Genomic DNA, 26448 nt, shown 5'->3' with positions numbered 1-26448 from the left:
GGCAGTGGAACACAGGAGCTCCTCTCCCGCATAAAGGGTTTGCTTTACAGTGGGAAGACATGTGCCCGAAATGCAAACACTAAGAACACATCATGGTGGCAAGTTGTATGACTTCATATTACACCATAACACACAAACTTGACTTTTTCTCGGAGGGTATGCCCATCAAATGCCACAATAAAAACACTGGTGTCAATCCAATTATCCTTATAGCCTTTCTGAACATGCCATACAAAATGATGCTCCAGCTTTTCAGATTAGCCCGGAGTTCCTCTTCAGTTTAAAGGATAAGGTTCTTAAGATAAATGACTTCTTTAACAACATTCAAAGGCTGGTGAGAAGTAATGGACACAGGGATGTTGCCAGGATGGTCACAGGTGTGAAGGGCCACTGACTGGGTGTCACAATCAACACTGAACCTGCCTGCATCCTACTCAGAGTGTCCAGTTTGCCAAACTTGTCTTCAATAGATTCCATTAAAAAATAATGGCTTAGTAGAGGTACAAGTGTCCATATCAGTCCAAGTGTAGACCAGTTAGTGGGAAAAGGGATCCAAAGCTGCAACACCTGCCCCTCCTCCCGAGGTTTAAGCAAGGAACTGAAAGCCATAAAGTTATACAAAGCAACTTTAAAAGAACCCCTGTCAGCTAAAGACACTACAAAGAACAGCCAGCTTGAAACTTAATGCATTTCTTATGCAAAGTGTTTGCCCTGATACCACCCGCTCCAATCAGGGGCTCTCCCCTTGGCAACCATCCACCACAGTAGCAGTCAGTTGGAACAACAGTCATTGCTGGGAGTTCTGATGCTCCAAAATGACAAGCAACCACTCCTAGACATACACGAGAACGTAGCAGCTCATGTATCAGAAACGTGATCCCAATGTTATCAGAGAGCACAACAAAAGGGTACATAATGATCCCACTACACGGACTGGCTATTGTTCTGGCTATCTAGCATTAACGAAAATTGGTTTCTAGGAAACGATGAAAGAAGCAGTAAAGTGACATGCTGAAGACACTAAATGGTGTTCTTTCCCAGTTAGCTCACAATTCAGAGAGAAAATTTAGAAAGGACGTCAAACTTCACAGCATGATGATGAAAAGGAATATATATATGTATCTCAAAGATTCCAAGACTTACCAAGTTTGGTTTCTAGGAAACGATGAAAGAAGCAGTAAAGTGACATGCTGAAGACACTAAATGGTGTTCTTTCCCAGTTAGCTCACAATTCAGAGAGAAAATTTAGAAAGGACGTCAAACTTCACAGCATGATGATGAAAAGGAATATATATATGTATCTCAAAGATTCCAAGACTTACCAAGTGGGAAAGCGCCGGTAGACAGGCACAATAAAATAACACACAAACACACACACAAAATTACCAGCTTTCGCAACCGGCGGTTGCTTCGTCAGGAAAGAGGGAAGGAAAAGGAAAGATGAAAGGATGTGGGTTTTAAGGGAGAGGGTAAGGAGTCATTCCAATCCCGGGAGCGGAAAGACTTACCTTATGGGGAAGAAAGGATAGGTATATACTCGCGCGTGCGCGCGCGTACACACACACACACACACACACACACACACACACACACACAACCACTTTCTCGAACGCCTGGAATCCTTACCCAATCTGTTACCCCCAAAAACCAGCCTTGTAACCATTGATGCCACTTCCTTATAAACAAATATCCCGCACGTCCAGGACCTCGGTGCGATGCAGCACTTCCTTTACGCAGATCACCTGCCACCCTACCCAAACCTCTTTCCACATTACCTTAGCCAGCTTCATCCTAACTCACAACTTCTTCACTTTTGAAGACCAGACATACCAACAATTAAACGGAACAGCCATGGGTACCAGGATGGCCCCCTTCGTATGCCAACCTATTTATGGATCATTTAGAGGAAGCCTTTCTTGGTTACCCAGGCCTGCCAACCCAAAGTTTGGTACAGATTTATTGATGACATCTTCATGATCTGGACTCACAGTGAAGAACAACTCCTGAATTTCCTCTCCAACCTCAACTCCTTTAGTTTCATCAGATTCACCTGGTCCTACTCCAAATCCCTTGCCACTTTCCTTGACGTTGACCTCCATCTGTCCAATGGCCAGCTTCACACATCCATCCACATCAAACCCACCAACAAGCAACAGTACCTCCATTATGACAGCTGCCACCCATTCCATATCAAATGGTCCCTTCCCTACAGCCTGGGTCTTCATGGCAAACAAATCTGCTCCAGTCCTGAATCCCTGAACCATTACACCAACAACCTGAAAACAGCTTTAGCATCCCGCAACTACCCTCCCGACCTGGTACAGAAGCAAATAACCAGAGCCACTTCCTCATCCCCTAAAACTCAGAACCTCCCACAGAAGAATCCCAAAAGTGCCCCACTTTTGACAGGATACTTTCCGGGACATGATCAGACTCTGAATGTGGCTCTCCAGCAGGGATACGACTTCCTCAAAACCTGCCCTGAAATGAGATCCATCCTTCACGAAATCCTCCCCACTTCACCAAGAGTGTCTTTCCGTCGTCCACCTAACCTTTGTAACCTCTTGGTTCATTCCTATGAAATCCCCAAACCACCTCCCATACGCTCTGGTCCCTACTCTTGTAACTGCCCCCGGTGTAAAACCTGTCCCATGCACCCACCCACCACCACCTACTCCAGTCCTGTAACCCGGAAGGTGTACACAATCAAAGGCAGAGCCACGTGTGACAGCACCCACATGTTTTACCAACTGACCTGCCTACACTGTGAAGCTTTCGATGTGGGAATGACCAGCAACAAACATATGTCTGAGTGTGTGTGTGTGTGTGTGTGTGTGTGTGTGTGTGTGTGTTTTTGTTTGTTTGTTTGTTTGTGCGCGCGCGTGCGAGTGAGTGTGTATACCTGTCCCCAAGGTAAGTCTTTCTGCTCCCGGGATTGGAATGACTCCTTACCCTCTCCCTTAAAACCCACATCCTTTCGTCTTTCCCTCTCCTTCCCTCTTTCCTGATGTAGCAACTGTGGGTTATGAAAGCTTGAATATTCTGTGTGTGTTTGTGTTTGTTATTCTTTCTATCAATGTACCAACACTTTCGTTTGAGATTATACAACACAGGTTTCAAACAATTTAACAGTGAAGTGTAATAGGCTCCAGTTACGCTTCTGTCTTTTTCTCAAGTAATCTATGAGAATTATTCCTTTAGAATCCTAAGAAACACTGGCCATCGTCTCAACAGCTCACAAAATGGTGTTTGTCTTCTACAGTACACTCAGCCTTTGGCCATAGTTTTGCTGCCGTTTTGACTTTGGTGTGTAATGATTGATCAAAGTTTCATCAACAGTCACAAATTGGCATAAAAGTCTTGTGGATTGCAATTAAACATTGCCAGACACTGTTTTGAAATGGTGTGATAGATGTACTTTTGGTCATCTGTGGGCAATCATGGCATCCGCCTCATATACAGGTTCTTTGAGGCCAATTCTTCATACAGGATATTATGCATTCACTCAGTTGAGATGCCTAGTCTCAGCAATCTCATGAATTTTTATTTGGTAATCTTGCATCACCACATGATGGATTTTGCCAATGATTTCCATTGCGGTGACCTCAATTGGGCAGCCGGGGTGCACATTGTCTTCTGTGGTTGTCCAATAATGTTTAAATTCATTAATATAAAAGTAAATGTCATCAATGATGGTGCATATTCCAGAAGAACTTCATTCAATTCAGTTTTGATCGAGTCCAACTTTTCCAATGAAAATGTTTAATAACAGCATGAAATTCGGTTTTCTCAATTTTCAATCACAGATGACACACTGACCGGTTCAGATAGCTGTCAACAATGAACAGAATGCTGAACATTGTCAATATTCTTTACGCGGTCTGTGGTATAATCAAGCTTACCAACCATGAAGGCAAAAAAAGGTTCCATTGTTTACCAGACTTATGGAAACATCCTCATATTTGTAACAAATGACAACAATTTATAATGAGCATTGCTACTTGCAATGAAACTGGTAATTGCCCCAGTTCTTGAGTTGAGAGAGGCATATAATTTGCAAGAAATGGCTTTGAGCACTATGGGACTTAACTTCTGAGGTGATCAGTCCCCTAGAAATTAGAACTACTTAACCTAACTAACCTATGGACATCACACACATCCATGCCCGAGGCAGGATTCGAACCTGCGACCGTAGCTTCCTTGTGGTTCCAGACTGTAGCGCCTAGAAACGCACGGCCCCTCCGGCCGGCATAATTAGTAGTAGTAGCTTAAGATATTTTAATGGGATTTTGAAGATATGGGGATTGTAAATTTCTTGTTGTAGTACATAAGTGCACTTTATGACAAATCGAAAGAAATTTCTTAACATATATAGGATCTATGGCAGATAGCTGTTTGCAAATTTGAAGTGGTTATTTGGAGACTCCCACATAAAAAGAATCAGACAAAATAAGGAAAAGGACAAATATAATACATTTCCCAGTGAACAAAGCATCAAATTAGATGGAAGGAAAGTGTAGGGTCTTAACTTAAGTATAAAACAAACTGCACCTTAACCAATCATGTTTATTTATGTTTTTGATTCCTAGTTTCTTTTATCATTAGAATTAGACTGAAAGCTACTACAAATAATATTCTCTTCCTCACTTTTGTGGACGGAATATACTTGTAAAGAGTGAAAACATGGTATTATGTATGTACACAATTGCTGTTTTCCCTACAAATTCCCTGCATCTCAAAAAAAGTTACTTAATTTTTTATTTTTTATTTTGCACTGCTCTCATATTCAAGATTACTTTTGTTACATTCAATACTCAGTGGTGTTTCACAAGTGCAATATATGAGTAATACCGTATGAAAAAAATAGGTGTCTTCATGACAGAAAATGTAATAAAGTGTTTGAAGGAGATTATGTGTGTCTTCCTCTAAATATTAGTTCATGCAAACAGACATTATCTGAAGTAGTGACACAAAAATTTGGCACCTCTATTACGCAGTTTGATAGCATACAAAACTCTAATATGGTAAGTAAAGGAAATCAGAATAGGTGACCTGGTAACTATGGTCTGTGTAGAGTTGGTTTCATGGGTCATTATGCAGCGTAAATCACAATGATGCAGGACAAGTAATTTTGCATTCACATGACAAATTAATTTGTGATTTAATGGGGAATTTCAAAATAACTCATGCATTTGTCTTACAGCAGGTTTACTATCAAAATACAGTTGCACAGAACACTATCAAAAATAATCTGCATAGATGCAAAATTAATGAAAAATAAGAATGGTATTATACACAGTTCTAAGAAGTGACAGGATTAAACTGTCATTAAGCAATTAGATTATTGGAGACACTGACATGCTGAAGGCATGATGTGGACTTAATGAAAGCCCAGGCAACTCAACAAACTAGTGATACTCTAGTTAATAGTCTTAATGACATACATAATATTTGGATAGTTATACGTTGGTGCCTGAAGACGAGAACCAGTAGCTTCAAACACTTCATGAATAATTGAACGATATAAGATTAATAATCCATTAACATTGTGATCGACTGTGGTGCACACATACCACCTTTATTCTAATACGGAGATGGAAAACCAATAGGCCTAATGCTAATATGAAAATTCACTACTGATCTAAAGGACATCATAAGACTATAATCAGAACATAAAAGAAGAGGTACAAGATAGATGCAGCCTTTCAGTGTGAAGATAGTAGAGTAAAAATAGCAACGAGCAAAATGAGTCAAGTGGTTTATACATCTATCATAGCTGTTTTTGAAAAAATGTTTTCAACAATTGAAAATGATATAGAAGTAACTAGGCTTGCTTGTATTATGAAGTCTGCCACCCACAAAACACACTTTTTTCCACTACTTGTCCAGTATACAGTTTCAGTTATAACATACAATAGCTGATAAATATGTTTCTTTGGTTTGTCCTGGGGGTAGGGGAGTATGAGCTTTTGTAGATGCCAAGATATGCAAACATTTTCAACTGAAAGTTTCAAGAAATTGTAGTAATATGGGTCTTATGAACAATGTGATCCATCAGTGTATTCTTTATACCTGAAACCTTACATTGCATATTGATGTCTGCGATATTTTAATTGGCGTGTTTCAGTTGTAATGTTGTTTGTGTTCTTCATTTAGTTATTATGGGAGTAGCTTACATCAACATGTATACCATATACAGGTCCAGTGCATATTGGTGCAACTATTGAAGATTATGCAACTGCCACTTTGTTTTGATAGTTGTCTTCCTGGGGAGAAAGGGAGTGGGAAACAAGATGAGGTGGGAGCAAGCAAGAGGGGGCATTTGTTATAGGATTCTCAACCTTTCCTTGAAATGAGTGTCTGTGGTGCTGCTACATTTCAGATTTAGCAATGCTGGGAGCGACAACAAATCTGTAGCTTTTAGTAAGCAGTATAAAACTTGGGTTTGTTTGATTGTCAGGATGATGTTCACAGCAAATTACATCATTTACCTCAACTGGTGGCCATATCGGCTCATTTCACAGTAATGGCAGATGCAGGTATCATGTTACCAATTGCATGGTCCATGAGACACAACTGCACAACAATGTATCAAACTGAGGAGATGCAGACTGTATATAGCCAATCTTAGGTTGTTAAGAGTTGGTTCTACCAGTCAACTCAAGGGTTGTGTCAGTAGATTTCTTACATTTATCCCATCAAACACTTACACTGGTTAGATTTTAACCAAACAACCCAAAAAATGTAGCTTTTGAAATAAATTTTGATATTACTGTATTGCGACAGTCAACGTAACAAAAAGAGTCATAAAATAATGACATAAAACAATTAGAATGGTATCAAAGATGAATAAGCATGATTTTTATAACTATTTCCTGTGTCTCCACTTGGAAGAGTTTCAAAGAGGGGTATTTTTATGTTTATTTTTGTTAATATCGTTTAGTGTTTTCCCTGACATATTAATAAAATTGAAATTTGCAAATATTTTCAAGCTGTACTTTGTAACTTGTATGATTTAATAATGTTATAAAAAATGTACTTTGCAGATACTAATGAAGTATGTTCAGATACATACCAAGGGGATAATTTGAGGAACAATATGTTTTGTGTACTTTCGGTGAGCTGAAGTTGATAGGACACAATTTCTCCAACTCCTCCAATTAGTTATATAAAAAGGGCAATTTTAGAATCTTGCCTTCTCTTGGTAAAATTATCAGTACCTCCATGTCTGTTTAGAATATTTCTTTGGAATTATTTGATGGCAGCTGCAATGACACTTAACTGTAGCATCCAAGACTTACATGAGGTTGGAAGTTGACAAGTTAATTGTGAGTCAGCGAAGTCAATTAATGTTTCTGACAATTTTCTGCCCCCCCCCCCCCCCTTTATAGGCCTACACTGTATAGTACCCCTATTCTATTACATATCTGGTGAAAACCTCTACCTTTTTTCACTAGCAAGAATATACCCATAAAAAACTACTACTGTTGTGGTGAAGTTAATTTGTCAGTTTTTGTGTTGCTAACTTTTTTGTTTTGTTTCTTCAGACATGTAGGCCTATCTATGGTATCTTAATTATGTCACCAGTCTGTTGCGGCTTTACTGAATCTTTTACTAATTCCTTACAATGGCTAGAGGTGTAAATGTGCCAGACATCATTTATCACAATTAAATTAAATTACATGAATTGTATTTCATGCACCCCACAGTGAGGAATATCTGGATTTTAGGAAGAAGTCAAGGTTGTTCATTTTATTTTGAGTGCAATGTGATAAAATTGCACGCGCGCGCGCGCGCGCGCGCACACGCACGCGCACACGCACGCGCACACACACGCGCACACACACCACAGAGACAGTATGTGTATGTGAGTTGTGCTTGCATGAGTGTGTGTGTGTGTGTTTTATACTTTAGAAGATGGCCTTTTGTCTGCAAGCTCAAGTATGTCTTTTTGTTGTGCCTATCTGAAATTCTTTGCTTGACATTAATTTCCAAAGTTTCTGTAAAGATGCTCCTCAATGGAGTAAGAGCTGCACATTAGAAAGTTTTTAATTTGGTCTTAAATTCAAATGCATTATCCATGAGGTAGGCTCTTGCAGGTTGCTTAACATGTGCATACTTAACACATCTGACTCCTTTCTGAACCAATGTTAAACACTTGAGGTTTCTGTAATTGTTGTTTTTGGTGTTATTTTTGCGAAAAGAGAAATACTGTCAATTAGAAGTTTTTATTTTCTGAAACTGTTCTCTCTTAAGTTGAATTTCTCCAACAACAGGTTTTATAAGCCATTAGAGAATGTTAATCTCATGCGTAGTGCAAATGCAGTTGAAATGAGATGATTCATTAATTCCAGTGTAACAGTTTGCCAATAACGCTTGTGATCCATTCCTACCTGTAGTTCCATGAAACTGATGACAAACAATTTCAATAATATATTACTGATCTGGGCCATTCCGTGCCAAGTGGTCAAACATCGGGAAATGTTCCCACATGACCATCATGGATTTTGATGAAATTTTGTATGAACAGTTAGTTAGTTAGTTAGTTATATTACTTGTTCCACGGATCATGACCACGATTCTTTCGTAATGATGTGGAACGTGTCAAAGTACAGAAGATTCATTTATCCCAAATAATCATTGTTAGTCTTATATACGGTACAATTGTTAATGCTTACTGTATTTCTTTGGCCTATGTCTAAAAATTCATCTATGGAGTAGAAGGAGTTGTCATTCAGGAATTCCCTTAACTTACTTTTGAATGCCGATTGGTTGTCTGTCAGACTTTTGATATTGTTTGGCAATTGACCAAAAATCTTTGTGGCAGTATAATTCACCCCCTTTTGTGCCAATGTCAAATTCAATGAACGGTAGTGAAGGTCACCCTGTCTCCTAGTATTGTAGCTGTTGACTGTGCTATTAATTCTGAAGTGATCTGGGTTACTAACAACAAATTTCATTAGGCTGTATATATATTGTGAAGCTACTGGCAATATCCCTAATTCTTTAAATAATTGTCTACAAGATGATCTTGGATGAGCCCCAGAGATTATTCTGATAACACGTTTTTGTGCAATAAATGCCTTCTTTCTTAGTGATGAATTGCCCCAAAAGATGATTCTGTAACAAAGCAACGAATGAAAATATGCATGTTAAGCTAACTTACTGATGTGCTTGTCTCCAAAATTTGCAATGACACTAATAGCATAGGTAGCTGAGCTCAATCGTTTCAGTAGATTGTCAATGTGTGTCTTCCAGTTTAAATTCTGATCAATACAGACACCCAGAAATTTTGAACAATCTGCTTTAGCTAAAGATTTTCCCCCCCACTCTATATTTATTTCCGGTGTTATGCCTTTCCATGTACTGAACTGTATGTACAGTGTTTTTTCAAAGTTCAATGAAAGTCCAGTTGCGAAAAACCACCTAATAACTCAAAGAAAAACATTATTTGCATTTTCCTCAGCCGATTCTTGCTTTTTAGGCTTGATTGCAATACTTGTGTCATCTGCAAAGAGAACCAAGTTTGCATCTTCATGAATATAATTAGGCAAGTCATTAACGTATATTAAAAACAATAAAGGCCCCAAGACAGAACCCTGTGGTACCCCATTCTTGATACATCCCAGTCTGAATAATCCGCTGCCCTTTGTGTACTATGTGGGTTTACTGTTTCAACCTTCTGCATTCTACCAATTAAATATGAAGTGAACCATCTGTGTACTGAACCATTCATTCCATAGTACTTCAGCTTATCTACGACAATTTCATGATCCACACAATCAAAAGCCTTAGAGAGATCACAGAAAATCCCAATTGGTGATGTTCTACTATCCAGAGCATTTAAAATTTGATCAGTGAAAGCGTGTATAGCACTATCTGTTGAAACACCTTTCTGAAAACCGAACTGACATTTTGTTAAAACGTTATTCCCACTAATGTGTAAAGTTACTCTTGAGTACATTACTTTTTCAAACACTTTTGAGAAGGATGTCAGAAGTGAAATAGGACGATAATTGTTGAAGTCTGTCTAGTCACCTTTTTTATACAAGGGTTTAACTATGGCATATTTCAATCTGTCAGGAAATATTCCCTGATTCAATGAGCTATTACATATGTGGCTAAGAACTCGACTTATCAGGTGTGGACAAGATTTTAGTATTCTATTGGAGATACCATCAGTTCCATGTGAGTTTTTATTCTTAAGTGAAGTTATTATTTTCTTAATTTCAGACGGTGAGGTGGGTAGGATTTCAATTTCATTTGTTTGCACCGGGAATGCCTTTTTCATATAGAGTTCTGCCCTATCTGATGAGCATCTAGTGCCTATATTTTCCACTACATTTATAAAATGATTATTAAAAATTTTCAACCTGTGATTTTTCATTTATAAGCTTTTCATTGTGCTTAACAGTAATACTGTTGTCCTGTGACCTTGGTTGCCCTGTTTCCCTTTTAACTATATTCCATATTGTTTTAACTTTGTCATCAGAGGTGCTAATCTCTGACTTGATACACATACTTCTGGATTTTTTTATAACTTTCCTTAATATATTACAATATTTCTTATAATGGTTGAGCTTTTCTTCATCTCGACTTATTCTAGTGTCTTGGTATAGTTCCCATTTCCGGCTACAAGAAATTTTAATCCCTTTAGTCAGCCATGGTTTTTTATCAAGTTTATTTGAATTATGATTCACTAATTTCTTAGGAAAACTGTTTTCAAATATACCCACAAGTTTATCATGGAATAAGTTAAATTTAACATTTGCATCAGGTTCCCGATAAACATCCTCCCAGTCTACCCTTTTCAAGCTTTCCTTAAATTGTTGAATTGTTATATGGTTAATTGGGCGTATTATTTTGTTCGTTTTTTTCACATTACTGTATGGAGCAAAGTCATGAATTGAAAGTAGCTGTGCATCATGATCAGAAAGCCCTTTCTTAATGGATAGGTGCTTACTTCTTTTAATTTATCTTGGTCTATGAAAATGTTATCTATCAGGGTGCTACTGTCTTGTACAATACGAGTAGGAAAATCAATGACTGATGTCAGATTGTAAGAGCAAAGTAATAGTTCAAGGTCGTTCTTCTTGCTTGAGTGTTTAAGAAAATCTATGTTAAAATCTCCACAAATGATAATGTGTTTTCCCTTTTCTGACAGATAACGCAGCAAGAGATCTAGGTTTTTAAGAAACATTTGAAAATTTATAAGTTGGGACCTATACACAGTCACAATTATGAATTTACCACTGTCCAATTTAAGCTCACAAGCGCATACTTCAATGTGCTGTTCTACACAGAATTTTGCGGTTTCTATGTTTTTAAAACTATGTTCCCCCTTAACATAAATGGCAGCTCCTCCTTTCTCCATATTGTCTCTTCAAAAATAAGTTGCTAGTTTATACCCATTAATATTTACATTTTCCATTTGTGTAGTTATATGATGTTCAGACAGGCACAGTACATCAACTTCTGTTGTATCTTTAATATTCTCAAAACAAATTATTAGTTCGTCTATTTTGTTCCTTAATCCCCTGATATTTTGGTGAAATTATTAACACAACTGTTTCCTCTGCCTTTATTCGAACCACTTATTTTTTTACCTTTAAGAGCTGCCTGTCTGGACATCTTGTTCAACCTAAAAAAAGGTGCCCCTATGCCCTTTCGGGTCACAGGTGTTTTGCCTTGAGTGCTAGTGGGCCCCTTTAGACGACCTACAATTAAATCAGCTAATCTATCCTTCCCTAGACTATTTAGGTGCAGGCCATGTCGAGTGTATCCCCATATCCCAATGCTACGAACAGGCACTGTATAAATGTGTGTTTTTGCACCGTCCAGCAGCTGCTCGCTCAACTCTCTGTTAACTCGCCACACAGAAGGGTTAACCGAGGGCTGATCGTAACGCTGCAATACCTCAACAAAACCCAAATTTGTACATCCTGTTGCAGCTCCTATTTTATGCAGGTCACTCTTAATATCATAATTCCTATCCTTAGCCAGGCTGGTTCCTGCCCCACCTATTACTAACACCTCATCCCTACAGAGTGGTCCTATGTCTTCTATCACCTGGCTAAGCCTAGCACTTGGCTTAAACAAACTCGTGACCATTCACACATGTTCTCAATGAACACTGGTAAAGCTTCAGTTTCAGAAATTCAATACTTGCAGAGATATAGTCAGTTGTTTGAAACCATAGCACAGCTTCCAACAGTGCAGCCTTGAATTTTCAGCAACTTTGAGATGAGATATCTTTAAGTATTTGCATGAAAGAGACAAAACTTGGCCATCTTATACAACTTTTAGAGCTCTTTAATGTAAAATATTAAGAAAAGGATTTCTGAACAATTTTCATATAGATAATTTGAAGCAAAGTTGGGCGAAAAAATAGCTGTTTTTAAAAAAATGCGACCTTTTGTTTTTTATATCTCAAAAAGTAATTGTGGGATGTACATGAAACTTTGCACACCATAACTCACCAACACAAGGTCTTGGAATATAAAATTTCATTCTCCTATTGCTTTCCATTATTTCACAAATCTAGGGTAAAGTTGGCGATTTTTCAAAAAGTGCTAAAATGGGTATTTTTAGCCAAATTTTTCAAAAAAGTGTTTTCTCCAAACTCTTCTAAACTATGGTCATTAGAAAGAGCATATTCTAAACTATCTAGAAAAGTGGATTTGGTTTTGCAAAGCAAGCATATATAAGGCCCTAAAAAGTAGCATCATTAAAGAGGTGCACTGGAAGTTTGAACACATTTTTCTGGCACTCAAATTATATCTGAAACCTTTTATTATGCCTAATAAATGTTTATTAATGCCTTGAATAATTAAAATAAAAAGATCTGGTAAATAGGCAATGAGCTGTGAGAAAAACTTGAAAACTATGATAAGTAACCCTTCTGCTTTTATCCTAAGTGTTCATCTGCATAAAACTCTTCTCATTTGAGAAAGAGAGAGAGAGAGAGAGAGAGAGAGAGAGAGAGAGAGAGAGAGAGAGAGAGAGAGAGAGATCATAAAGAATTCAATGAATAATAGCTTCATATTTTTTGTACTTCTCAAAATTGTAAATATTTACAAGTGGAAAATAAAGACCTAATTTTTGGATTAAATTGTATAAAACATTTTTCCAAAAAAAGAATCAGTTTGCTTGAATCATGCATCAAGTGATGTAAATTTTCCAATCAATATTGCAGAGATTTTAATACCTAGGTGTTGTAACCTGTGAATTTTTGTCTTAAATTTTTTTAGGGAAATGTGAAATTGGTTGGTTAAACATCTAAGAGTTTAAATTTTGTATTTAATCACACTTAAATGTAGTCTACCACCTTGGTAAATACGTAACAACTAGTTTCACAGGGAAAATTCACAAGATTCACTGTTTATAGAAAATATAATGGCAACAATTACTTTAACAGTCAGATTGTTTCATTATTGTGTGCCTTGTTTGAACAATCAGTATTTCAGTGGTGTGTTTGCAGCATAGTGAGTGGGTTCTCTTGACTGAGTGTGGCTTGTTAAGTGATTCGTAAGACCATCAAAGTTTGTAATCTAATTTACAAAAAATTGTTTTAATTGTGTCTTTTATAGCATAAATCTCTTATTAGATTTTTTTCACTGGTATTATACATTCAGTAGCAATTTGTCTGAAATTTAAGCAGATTATAATTTGCACTTAGAGGCCAAATACATTATTTAGTTACTGATTAGAGATGGATGCAGAAGGGAACGGCATGCTTTCCTGCTCAATTGGGCAAGGAGATAGTGGAACAAAGTGTCATGTCACTTCGTTTGCCAAAAAAGCTGCTTTAAAATGGTTTGCGGATTTTAGTGATGAGGAAAAAAAGAGTTGTTGGTCCGACGTTCTGAAGCAAAGCTGGACAATATCTCTCAAGTTTGCCTACACCATGGGGGGGGGAAAAAAAAAACCCTCAATCCCTTTGGGAATGTGAATCAATGTTAAGGCAGGAATTGGCACTCTCGGTACTGAAACAGCTAATAATGCTTCTGATATGTTGAAGAAGCAACATGTTAATAAGATAAAGCCAGGTCAGAAAATTTGTCCGGCTTGCAGGACTACCTTAAATAAACACTTGGACGAAGCTTTATAAGCCTCATAATCACATTCTGATTAGGGCTTTACACAAAAAGAAGAATTAAATAGTAGCTTATTGTCTATCGGTATTTCACCCCTGAAGAGAATAGTAAGATACAGAGATAAGCCCCAATATGCGAAGAAGAAAATTCAAAAAAGGCTCAAAATGTGATTAGAAACAGAATTGTAAATGCAATGGGAGTAGAAACAGAGTTGTAAATGCAATGGGAGTAAACCGACAAACTGAAGGTGCTAGTGAAATTAAGGAATGTGGAAACTGTGCCGACTATACACATTCGTTGACTGAACTGAAAGCCAAGCCGCAGAATACAATTCATAAAGAACAGGAGCAAATTTTAACCTTGGCACCTGTAAGTTGGACAGTCAGACAAATAGCAGCTCAGTCCGAAAGATGGTGAAGAATGCTCGGAAGCTTAAGGCAGCTAAGGGCATTCTGGCACTTCCTGAAAATAGGCAAAGCAGGAAATTACCAGCAGAAGCTGGTAGAAGAGTGCGAATTTTTTTTGAAGATGATGAGTATAGTAGGGTGTGCCCTGGAAAAACAGATAATATTTCAGTTAGACTTTTAGATAGAAAGACATACATGCAGAAAAGATTGTTACTTTGCAATTTACGGGAAATGTAAGTTATCTATAAGAATATAAATGGTTCAGAAATAGGGTTCTCAAAGTTTTGTGAACTTAGAGCCAAATGGTGTGTAACAGTAGGATTAGCTGGAATGTATGGCAGTTAGCGTCTGTGCAATTCATCAAAATGTCAAGCTTATGCTTAGCGGAGCTGGTATACATGAAAATTATAAGGAGATTCTCAGCAAGAAAGTTTGCAGTTGAACTCTAAACAGTGCATGCTACATCGCTGTGAAAGGTGTCCTGAGCCCGAAGCTATAGAATCTGAAATTGCCAGCTATTTCCTAGATCATGAGCCACAAAAAGTTATTGTGTTTAAGCAATGAATACATACCGATCAGGCCACACTGGACACGAAGCAAATGGTAGTGGATGAATTTACTGAAGATATGGAGTCTATCATGCCATCATTACTTCGCCAAGCATCAAAGCTTGCATCTTAAAGGCCTTAAATGTCATCCGAAAGACGAAGAGCTTGTTGTCCTAATGGATTTTGCAGAAAATTATTCTTTTATCATTCAGGATGCTGTGCAAGGCTTCCACTGGGGCAATAGTCAACCAACAATTCATCCATTTGTTATGTACTTTTGTCAAAATGAGAAAGTAGAATCTTTAAGTTTTTGCATTATCAGTGATTGTTTACCACATGACACTATTACAGTTCATGTATTTATCAAAGAGCTCATCAAATATATAAAAGCACGGTTTGCACAGATATCCCACATTCATTATTTCAGTGTTGGCTCTAGTGCTCGATATAAAAATTATAAGAATTTCCTAAATTTGTGCTATCATAAGAGTGATTTTGGAATGACAGCCGAATGGAATTTTTTACTACTAGTCATGGGAAATCACCTTGTGATGGGATTGGAGGTACAACAAAGCGGTTAGCAGGAAGACCAAGTTTCACGTACATCGCACATTTACTTCTGGACATATAAAAAACCAAAGTTTGCATTTTTTTTTTAAATTTTAAACAGCTATTTTTTGCCCAACTTTGCTTCAAATTATCTATATGAAAATTGCCCAGAAATCCTTTTCTTAATATTTTACTTTAAAGAGCTCTAAAAGTTGTATAAGATGGCCAAGTTTTGTTTCTTTCATGCAAATACTTACAGAAATATCTCATCTCAAAGTTTCTGAAAAATTCAAGGACGCACTATAGAAAGCTGTGATATAGCCATAAAAAAAGGTACTGTATCTCCGAAAGTATTGAATTTCTGAAACTGAAACTTTGCCAGTGTTCAATCCATGAGGGTCATGTGGGAGCCTCTAGACCACATGGCATGGAATTACCCATTTGCCACATGTTTATGGCATCATTACTACCACAACCTATTAAAACTAAGTGATCATGCAGAAAAATACATGCAGTCATTTTACATTCACATCATCCACAAATGGGATATAAAAGGGAAGTAATGATACCAATAGGCAACTGATAACTCTAGCAAATAAATGGCATGTGCACTAGAGTCACACATAATGTCACTGTTCATGGAGAACATATATAGACATGCACTCTTTTTTTTTTTTTGCCTTGCCTCAAAGTAACATTTGGCAATCGACAGCACGTAGTGCTAGTTTTAATGACTATTTCAATAAGATCCAACAAGCACACAGGATGTAGCAAGAGTAGTTTAAATTTGCACAAGATTCCAACAACATGACAAACAATTCCACAAACAAAACTGATCTCTGCGAGAAAGAGTTACAGATATGTCAGATATACTAGTCTTGTGAAGTCCACAGCACTGTCTTTAATAATAAAATTATGGTTTATTTTGCGCAACAAAGAAAAGGGGCTGATAAATTCTTAATTGCTCATTTCCAGCTACAGATGATCAATAAAAACATTCATGATACCTTTAATTCTGCAACGGTATGGTAGTTATTGAATAAGAACTGTTCAAGAAGGTAGCATTAAACATAAACTACTCCTTCAAACTGTTGAAGAAGGTAACAAAAATAATCTCCTCATATCTCGAATACCGCACTTGTCTCTTGCAACACGAGTTAGGCTTATGTGTGGGTTCAATAGACCCTGTCAATGAGACCCTTACAATTTCATATGAAAACTTCACAACAAATTACACGAAAATCATATACTGTTTTCAAAGTTGAAATCTAAGAAAGCAACAGTTACAACACAGACACTTTCGGCAATTCTTTGTGACAACTAATTTCACGTCATTTGAAGCTTTTTCACTATAACAGAATTCTCTCTTATTCAAAATAATTAATGTTTCAAAATCCTATTTACATACCGAACTCCAACTTATTAGGTCATTCGTCTGAGGGTCTTCAACCATTTTCCATAATTTTGCTAGGAATGCGGGAACGTTTGTCCCGAGTTCTTCAATAGAATGCATCCTGAATTATGTTTGGAACTAAAATATCAAATCTACTGCCTCTCGACACCTTGACACATCAGATCATAACGTTCAATGGCGAATAAACAACTGAACTAAGTGCGAACAACAAACTTGAAACCGTAAATGGCACATATAGACTCTCTGAAATTTTATTAAGTGTAATAATTTTCTTCAGCTAGTTTGCTTCGCACTTGCTCTTCAAATGTAAATAATCAACAGCACAACACATTCAATGTCAGTATGTCGGCAACTGCTTCTACAGTTCTTCCAACCAATTACATTGTGACTTTCCTAAGTTGTCACGTTGCAGGCAGCGTGTTACCAGGCTCTGTACAGGAACAACTAAAATCTTCTGAAACAATTATGTAAACCTATGGTTACTTATACGCCAAATCTCACGCAGTTTCTCCTATATAAACTAATCAAAGTAAGCACTGTGTTTAAAAATCTCAGGAGTGGAAAACAAACGTTTATGACATGCTGGATATCGTTAAAACAGTTTCTGCTTGTAATGGTGCAATACTTTTGGAGACTTCGCCATACGGAGAACGTGTTGGTACACGTGACTACGACCAAAGACAATTATTACTATGTTGTTGTGGGTCTTTCTCTTGCTACATTTACTTTTGTTTGTCAAGTGATGTGTGTTTTTTATGATGTTCTGTTGAAATAGTGAAATCAAGCGTGGAATAATATATAGTCTTACAAATAAACATTTTAACGAAAATAAGTAGATAATATGACAGCACCTCTTATGGCCATTTCGCTCAGAAGCGAAGCTATTATCGATTTTGGAACAGTAAATACTTGTGCATCGAACATGCTCTAAAGTCAGCTGATTAAATCATTAAAGATCAGTACTGTTAATCGTAAAGGCTGAACAATGGTTGCGGTGGAAAACCTCGGACGGATACTGAGTGATCTTTTTCAGAGAAAAGGAAAAGGTTCTAACTTGTGATCTGCTTGATGATACTTCCCGTTCTTTATTTACATTTAAATAGTATTTTTGTAGAACATTTATGCTGATTACAATATGTAAATAAACCGGAATACTGTCAACAAAAGATATCAATACTACCAAAGTGCTGAATTGATACACAAAAGTATTTTGATATTTCACTTAGTATAATTGAGTGTACGCATGCTTTTTTCCGCATGAGCATGTTCCATTACGTAATGTTAACGAAGTTATTGACTGATGCGAAGTGCGAGCTTATTATTTTTAACGATTCATTATTGGCAGCTTTATTGTATTTTGATTGCTTATTGTATCGACAGCTTTACAGGATAAATTTAGTGGCATAAAATAGGGTTTGTTAGAGGAAAGGGCGACATAAACATAATTAGTTCATGGTGCAATATTATGCAGTTCTATGGTTTCATGTCTTTCAGTTGCGTTTAGCGAGTCGTTGTACTATCTGTGGAACAAAGTTCGCATTCTGTAACAAAAATTTAGAGTAGAAACTGGAAATGGAAAAAAACCTGTGAATCCGTCATCACATGTCAGTTAAAATATTAATAATAGGATTGAGTACCTTGTGTAGTATAGTTAAAAAGTCATTTCTGTCACTGTGAAAATGAAAGAGTGAACATTTGTTTCTGACTGTTTGTTTTTTTTAAATTTCAAATGATTTTTGTATTCCCAGCATTCTGTCATATATTGAGTACTTTTAGTTGTTGCTGCTGCACATTTGATAGCGTACCGTCAGTTTCCCAAAATTCGTTAGAACTCAGGCTTGGAAATGAAGAGGATTACTATGGTTTCTTCATCTTGACAACTATTTTCCAGTGGATCTATTGTGTTATAATGCAATCTTTTTCTTCATTGAGTTAAATGACTGCATGATGATGGTCATGTTATTTCACAACATATCTGCACTCCTTTACATTATTCTTAGCAGATGCATTTCAAAGTAACTAACTAGAGACCTTAGAATGTGGTACCTAGTTTATACTTTTACACTGAAAATTATTTAATTAGTGTACATTTCGAATATAGATCTACTACAGGATTTCCCACATAGTAACTTTTCAAATGTCAAATATTTCTTCTACTTACTACAAGATTCATAACCATACAATTTGAAACAAAGCCGTTGTTGACAAACATAATTTTAGCAACATTTTCTTAGCAGTTTAATGGCAAAGTGTGGTACTTATAACACCAGAGTTTTAGTACTGTTGCTTCTTGATTTCAATATTTTCTCAATTCTTTTTAAAGTCGTTTAGTACACTTTTTAGCTAGACGGAGGAGAAGACCATTGTAAAAATTATGTGTTGAACTCCCCTTGCATATTTCAATATAGTGCGAACGTAAATTTTTGGCTGGTCAATTTGTTACCCCAGTCAGAGTTTCTGCCTTTGCATTTATTGGCTTTGCCAACTAGCAGCCAAACTGTAACCTTTCAGCCTAACCACCTAGACCATGGGCTGTGCTACAGATCAGTCTTTCACAGCAACCAAGATCTCTCTCTCTCTCTCTCTCTCTCTCTCTCTCTCTCTCTCTCTCTCTCTCTCTCCCCCCCCCCTCTCTCCCTCCATCCTCTCCACCCCATTTTTTTTCTTTGGGGGGGGGGGGGGGCGTTTACGGGAGGCTACCCTGTACATAAGTTTTTCTAAAGACAACAAATACTGCCATGTGACTGTAAGGCTTTTGAGTGCCCTCTGACAAATGGATGCTTGTAACTGACCATTGGGATAACCATCGTACAAAGTTTTTAAATGTTTTTAATGGAAAGAAATACTGTTAGTGATTCTTATCCCTTTATAGTGTGGAACAGTATTTGTGAATTAAGTCTGCACCTGTTGATTTACATACTAGCAGGTTCTTAGCTATGACACTGAACAGTTCTCCATTTTAGTTACCTGACTACCTTATCAACAGTAACAAGAGTGACAAATTAATAATTGTGCAAGTGTAAGGAATAATTCTTGGAACATATCGCATCAGGTTTTGCATATATTTATCCATAAATGCTTTGCTGAATAAATCAGTGCATTGTTACTGACAATTTTGTCTTCCTGGGAATCAACCATTTTTTTCTTTGTCATCTTTTGCAGTGAATATGCTTCATAAAATTTCCAATTTGTGCCCTCTATACTAATGTAGCAGGTTCTGGAATAAGCAAAAAGTTTTAATTTTGATTCATATTCTGGGAATAGTGGTTCATCTAGGAACTTAATTATATTTTGTGGGTAAAGATAAGTAGTTATCTCAATAAATAAGTCTGAGTAAATTGTATGTGTTGCACAAATTCAAAATTTGAAGTTACACTTTATCGTTCTAGAGGTGGATGTATGCAGACTGATAATGAAAATTATATTATAAAAGCAACCTACTGTTTTAAAATTCTTAGAAGTTAACCTCGCTGTATTTCTCAAACCTTGCTTCATCATGTGGTGTAAACTCTACCGACAAGTCTTGTCTTTCTTAATGTGCTGCTAAGCTGCCTATGGCCACTACTAAATGTTTCCAGGAGAGGGGTCCCAGTCCGATGTGAACTTGTACTCTAGTTTACTGCAGTTTTCTTATCATTTGGTTCACAGACACACACACGGAAAAAGAGAGAAAGAGAGAGATGTATATCAATCACTGTAATATGAAACCCGTGAAGCTACATGAGTTAGGTAAGGACTTTAACACACAGGATCTTAACACACAATTTCAATTTAGAAATGACGAACAGTGTCAAAGATTCTATAGCCAAAGAGACAATTTACAAGTAAAAGTCAGCATTGTTTCACTTTAAGGAGGAGGAATAAAATTCTATGTATGCAGCATGAAATCTTGGGAACAGGGCTTGCTTTTATGCTGTAGTAGATGTCCTTGTGACTGCATAATTCTGGAAATATTATTGGAATATGGCATTACTAAGAATTGTGGCCAAGAAAAAGAATTATACCTTGAAATTGAGGGAAAACTCTGAAAAGAAAAAAAAAAGATGCATTTGAAGTATGTTGATTAAAACTAATTCATGTGGTTTGCACTGCCAAAAATGATTTGTGATGTTTCTCAAGATGGTGTGGTAAATGTATATGAACACAAAGACGATTAAAGTATATTCTGCTTGAAAGTTTTTATTTCAAAATACACTTCAGTCTTCTTGACAAAACACTGGAAAAATTAGTTAAATCATGAGAAAAGTTGAGAATCACTGGATTATTAGCAGTGATAATATTTGTAAGAAACTAAGCATTGATCATGAAGTAGTTGTGAATCCTATATATTAGACTGTATTGTAATAACATAGTTCCACTTTGATGGATCATACCAGTGACTGTGAGTTGGGGCAGATGGAGTTTGTATTCTGGTTCCTTCAATTTCCCACAAATCAACCAACCAACTGCGAGTTACTTTTGATTCAAACAGTTTCAAAATGGTGCCCTATTGGCATGCCATAGATTTTACTCCTACGGATGAAGATTTTAGACTAATATCCCATAATAGTAGAGAAGCACAACACTTTTGGCTTCAAAAGATATGTTGTAAACTACAGGAACATGAGAGTTATAAATACCACTGAATTGGAAAGAGACTGAGAAGTTGAAGGATTCAAAGAAGTGAAAATTGTATTGAAAAAAGTCCAGTGTGACATAGAAAAAGACTATTGCTCCCCTTTTGACAAACAGTTCTCTGATGGCCTCAGAACTGTGTTTGCCTGCCTTATATACCCTATTTTGTGTGTTGCAATAAAATGTGGGATATATTATTGTGCAATGGCAACCTGGGAAAAGTGTCCAGAAATCTTACCTTCTGTGTTCATTCCCAAAAATGTGTATAAACTCAGGGTTGCCACAGGTTCTGGAAATCATGGAATTTCAAACAAGTCAGGAAAATATCAAGAAAATTTGAAAAAAAAAAAACACTAGAAAATCTCGTTTTTTGTCACAGTAGATGAAATTGTTTGTTTATTGAAGTGTCATGCATTGCTGCTGGCTGGTTGTGGCAGAGTACCTGTACTGCTTCCCTACTCCCTCATTACTACTGCTTCTCCCCTTCCTACCGCTCCCCTCTGCTTGCCGCCTCAACTTCACATCACTAGTCTAGCAGCTGCCGACAAGAGGCAGGGGTGCACGAGGAGTCAATTGTTTGGACGTGATTCTCAGAGATTGTAGGTACAGTAGCCAGAGACAGTGGTCAGAGTGCAGGAATTGTGTTTGAATGATTGCATGAATGTGTGTGTACTCCGATTTTCTGGCAAAAGCTATGGCTGAAAATTTAATTCTGAGAGTGTTGTGGTTGGCAGGAGAGCCAACCGTGTTTTTCTAAAGGAGGCCGAAATACACGTGTGTCAGCTCACGCAGGCTGGCGTGAGGTCTGGAACATGACAAGGGAATTAGAATTGAAAAAACCTGACGTAGCTGGTGGAATACTTAACTTTAATCCATTAATGGAGAATGTCGCTCTTTATGGTAAATGATTCACAATATCAATAGTACGGATACTGGCCCCTTGCTAGGTCGTAGCAAATAACGTAGCTGAAGGCTATGCTAACTATCGACTCAGCAAATGAGAGCGTAGAAGTCAGTGAACCATCGCTAGCAAAGTCGGCTGTACAACTGGGGCAAGTGCTAGGAAGTCTCTCTAGACCTGCCGTGTGGCGGCTCTCGGTCTGCAATCATTGATAGTGGCGACACACGGGTCCGACGTATACTACAGGACCGCGGCCGATTTAAAGGCTACCACCTAACAAGTGGGGTGTCTGGCGGTGACACCACATTCCTCCCCCGCAAATCGGCGTACGGTTGTGGCATAAGGCTTCCGCCCGCCGTGGGGAGGACCGCATGTTGACGTATGCGACGAGGTGGGGAGCCTAACAACAGGCGATGCTGTGCCACCCCCACCCTGCCATTCGGAGCGCAGGGAGCTAGGAAACGCCTGAAAACCTGCTCCAGGGTGCACGCCAACATGTGGTGTATGCGCCCGTAGAGAGACAGGAGGGGCCGAAGGGTCGACCTCCATCGGGCCGGGGCACCCGACGGGCGAAGACGACATATTGTCCGGAGCGGGCAAGAATTCCATGGCGGAGGACAACTGCTCACGGGAAGCGATTGGCAGTGCGTGGCCCATGGAGGCACCCGGCGATTGCAGCGATGCGTCCACTGCGGGCGGCGGCGGCGCGTGACCCAGGGAGGCACCCGGCGATTGCAGCGACACGTCCACTGCGGGCGGCACCGGCGGGAGAACAGGCGGCACCGGCGCGTCGCCATGGGGCAAAATGGAAGGCAACGTCGGTAACACCTGGTGCTGAGGCAAGCCAGTAGATGGGTCCCCAGGGTGCTGACCGGACGGCACCGTCCTTGAAATAAGATGGCGAGCGGCAGATCCCGCGCGACGACATAAGTGCAGCTGATGGAGATGCCGACGCACCGCACCAGAGGCCCCCAAAACCAGATACATAGCGCATCCGAGGCAGCGAAGAATGCGCCCTTCGAGCCAACGCCGTGAACTGCGGTAGTGGCGATAGTAGACAATGTCGCCTGGAGCAAAAGCAGGTGTCTGCCGCTGCACAGGAACCTGATGCGGCGGAGGTAGCAAAGACATCAAGGTTTGATGATGACGACTGTGGAGCAACTCAGCCGGTGAGCGACCATCTCGGGCCTGAGAGCGATAGGAGGACAAAAAGAGCAATGACGCGTGCTCCTGAGAATGCGACTTTCAACTTCAACATCTATGACTTGAAAGTCCTGACCAAACGCTCAGCGGCACCGTTTGACTGTGGCGAAAACGGCGCGGACGTCAGATGTTGAATACCATTGGCCTTTCAGAATGACTGAAATTCTGCGGACATGAATTGTGGGCCATTGTCGGAAACAATAGTCTGTGGAAGACCTTCAATGCAAAAGATAGCGGATAACACTTGTATGGTGGCAGATGACGTCGTGGAAGGCATCCGGACTACAAAAGGAAAATTACTGAATGAATCTACCACAACCAACCATCGAGCATTCGAGAATGGACCAGCAAAATCGATGTGTAAGTGTTGCCAAGGGGAAGTGGCTTTTGGCCATGCAAAGAATTTCCGCGTTGGTGCTGATTGTTGTTCGGCACACACCATGCAAGAAGAGCACATATTCGTAATCGCGGCATCGATTCCGAACCAAGTAAAGTGCTGACGAGCAAGTTGTTTCGTTCTCACTATACCCCAATGTCCTTGGTGGAGAAGCTGTAAGACAGAGGATTGTAACGAACGCGGGACCACGACCCTGGACTGATCATTATCAGAACGCAACAGCAAAACACCACGTAGAACTAAAAGTCTCTCCTTGTGAGCAAAAAATCGGCGAACCAACGGGTCCCCGATCCGTGACTGACAAGGGCCATTATGTAGCAACAAAACGCAGAACGGGAGCAAGGACAGGGTCGGCAGCTGTGGCTGTAGCTAGACGACGAAAATCAATCGGAAACAATTCAACCACGTCATCGGTTTCCGCATCAATGAACATGAAAGCAAGTTCGGAGGAATCAAATGCCCTATCCTGAGCAACAGGCAAGCGGGACAACGCATCAGCGTTTCCGTGCTTAGCAGTGGACCGATACAAGATATCATAGCGGTACTGCAAGAGGAAAATAGACCAGCGAATGAATTTCTGCGCTGTACTGTGAGAGGAAAATAGACCAGCGAATTAATTTCTGCGCTGTACGTGGAGGTACAGGCTTGGTCGGATGAAACAGCGAAGTTAAAGGTTTGTGGTCTGTGATTATGGTAAAGTGACGGCCATACAAGAAATCATGAAACTTTGTAACACCAAATACGAGAACAAATGCTTCTTTCTCGATCTGTGAATAATTTCTTTGCACAGACGAGAGCAATTTGGACGCAAAGGCAATAGGGCGATCGTGTGATCCATCTTTGTGCGCAAGCACAGCTCCGATCCCGAAATCCGATGTATCCACCATCAACAAGAGGGGCTTCTGGGGATCGAATGGCGTAAGGCAAGTATTGGAAAGCAATGCCTATTTCAACTGGTGAAAGGCGCGTTCGCATTCCGTCGTCCAGACGAATGGAACATCCTTACAGCGTAAGCGATGAAGCGGAGCTGAAATGGGAGAGGCCTGTAGCACATAGCGATGGTAGTAATCTATTTTTCCCAGCACACTCTGTAGCTGCTTCAAATTCTGCTGCGAAGGCAAGTCTTGAATGGCACGAAGGTGCGTGGGACTGGGATGTATGCCTTGGGAATTGATTACATGTCCCAGGTATAGTAAGTCCCAAGCAAAAAACACACATTTGTCCTTCCGCAAGCGAAGACCATTTTGTCGCAAGACCTGAAATAATGTTTGGAGATTGGCCAAATGTGCTTCCGTCTTTCCAGAGATCACAATATCGTCCAGATAATTTGCTGCAGTAAGGACCGACGCACAAACAGTTTGTAGATATTGCTGAAACAATGCAGGGGCGGATGCACACCCGAATGGCAGTCGTTTGAATTGATACAACCCAAGATGCGTGTTAACCACCAAAACGCGCTGGGATTCTTCGTCCACCGGTATTTGCAAGTTCGCATCTGCTAGGTCCTACTTCAAAAAATATTTACCCGGGCATAGTTTGTCAAAAAGATCTTCCGGGCGGGGTAAAGGAAAAGTTGCAGTCACTAGTTGTGGATTCACTGTTGCCTTGAAGTCCACACAGTCTCAAGTTTCCGGAAGGTATTGGCAAAATTACTAAGGGTGATGCCCAGAGAGAAGCCTGCACAAGTTCAATTACACCTTGTGATTCCAAATCGTGTAACGTTTTTGCGACCTCATCACGCAATGCGTGGTGAACATTGCACACTCTGAAAAATTTCGGTTGCATGTTTACTTTCAGTTCCAAATGTGCATTATAGTTCTTAGCGCAACCGAGACCCGGTGCAAAAATGTCTGCATATTCTTCACATAGACGAGAAACACTGTCTGAAGGCACAGTCTGGTTCACTGAAAGGACCTGATTTACTATAGACAAGTTAAACAACTGAAATAAATCGAAGCCAAACAAGTTCACTGCAGAAGAAGAATGAAGGAGGTAAAATGACACAAGTTTTGTTTGTCCTTTGTATGTTGCAAGAAGGCTGCACTGTCCTAACACAGGGATACGTTGACCTGAATAGCTGCTTAACGTAACATTTGCGGCATGCAACGGTGGTGTGCCCAGTAGTTTGTCAGTGTCTTGATTGATCAGTGTAACTGCAGCCCCGGTATCGAGCTGGAATGGTATCACTTTGCAGTTAATGTCCAAGTCTACAAAAAGTTTATTGTCGTGCTGACGACAAGAGCGACTGTCTCGTGCAACGTGAACTGACACTGGTACATAATCACTTGCTACTCGGCGGGAGTTCCGGCGATGTCGACG

At 39.1% G+C, this 26448-nt stretch overlaps 2 protein-coding genes across 15 annotated transcripts in view; one reads left to right on the top strand and one right to left on the bottom strand.

Annotated features, from left to right (window-relative positions):
• LOC126353812 (heat shock factor protein-like) overlaps window positions 1-17676 on the bottom strand; it is a 200957-nt gene extending 183281 nt beyond the window's left edge. For 3 of the 8 annotated variants that reach the window (XM_050002919.1, XM_050002924.1, XM_050002926.1), the window contains exon 1: window positions 17009-17670. In XM_050002919.1, coding sequence (XP_049858876.1) covers window positions 17009-17113 — 105 coding nt within the window. In that variant the 5' untranslated portion in view covers window positions 17114-17670. Of the gene's footprint in view, window positions 1-17008 lie in introns of all 8 variants that reach the window. The other 5 variants (XM_050002923.1, XM_050002925.1, XM_050002917.1 and 2 more) reach the window with 4 other exon arrangements.
• Window positions 17677-17973: 297 nt separating this feature from the next.
• Window positions 17974-26448, top strand: part of LOC126353810 (protein pigeon) — a 479712-nt gene continuing 471237 nt past the window's right edge. For 6 of the 7 annotated variants that reach the window (XM_050002914.1, XM_050002910.1, XM_050002911.1 and 3 more), the window contains exon 1: window positions 17974-18060. In XM_050002914.1, coding sequence (XP_049858871.1) covers window positions 18000-18060 — 61 coding nt within the window. In that variant the 5' untranslated portion in view covers window positions 17974-17999. Of the gene's footprint in view, window positions 18061-18535; window positions 18619-26448 lie in introns of those variants that run through there. The other variant, XM_050002915.1, reaches the window with a different exon arrangement.

Source organism: Schistocerca gregaria, chromosome 3 (assembly GCF_023897955.1).
Source record: "Schistocerca gregaria isolate iqSchGreg1 chromosome 3, iqSchGreg1.2, whole genome shotgun sequence".
Taxonomy (NCBI): Eukaryota; Metazoa; Arthropoda; class Insecta; order Orthoptera; family Acrididae; genus Schistocerca; species Schistocerca gregaria.
This window is presented reverse-complemented; position numbering and strand designations above follow the sequence as displayed.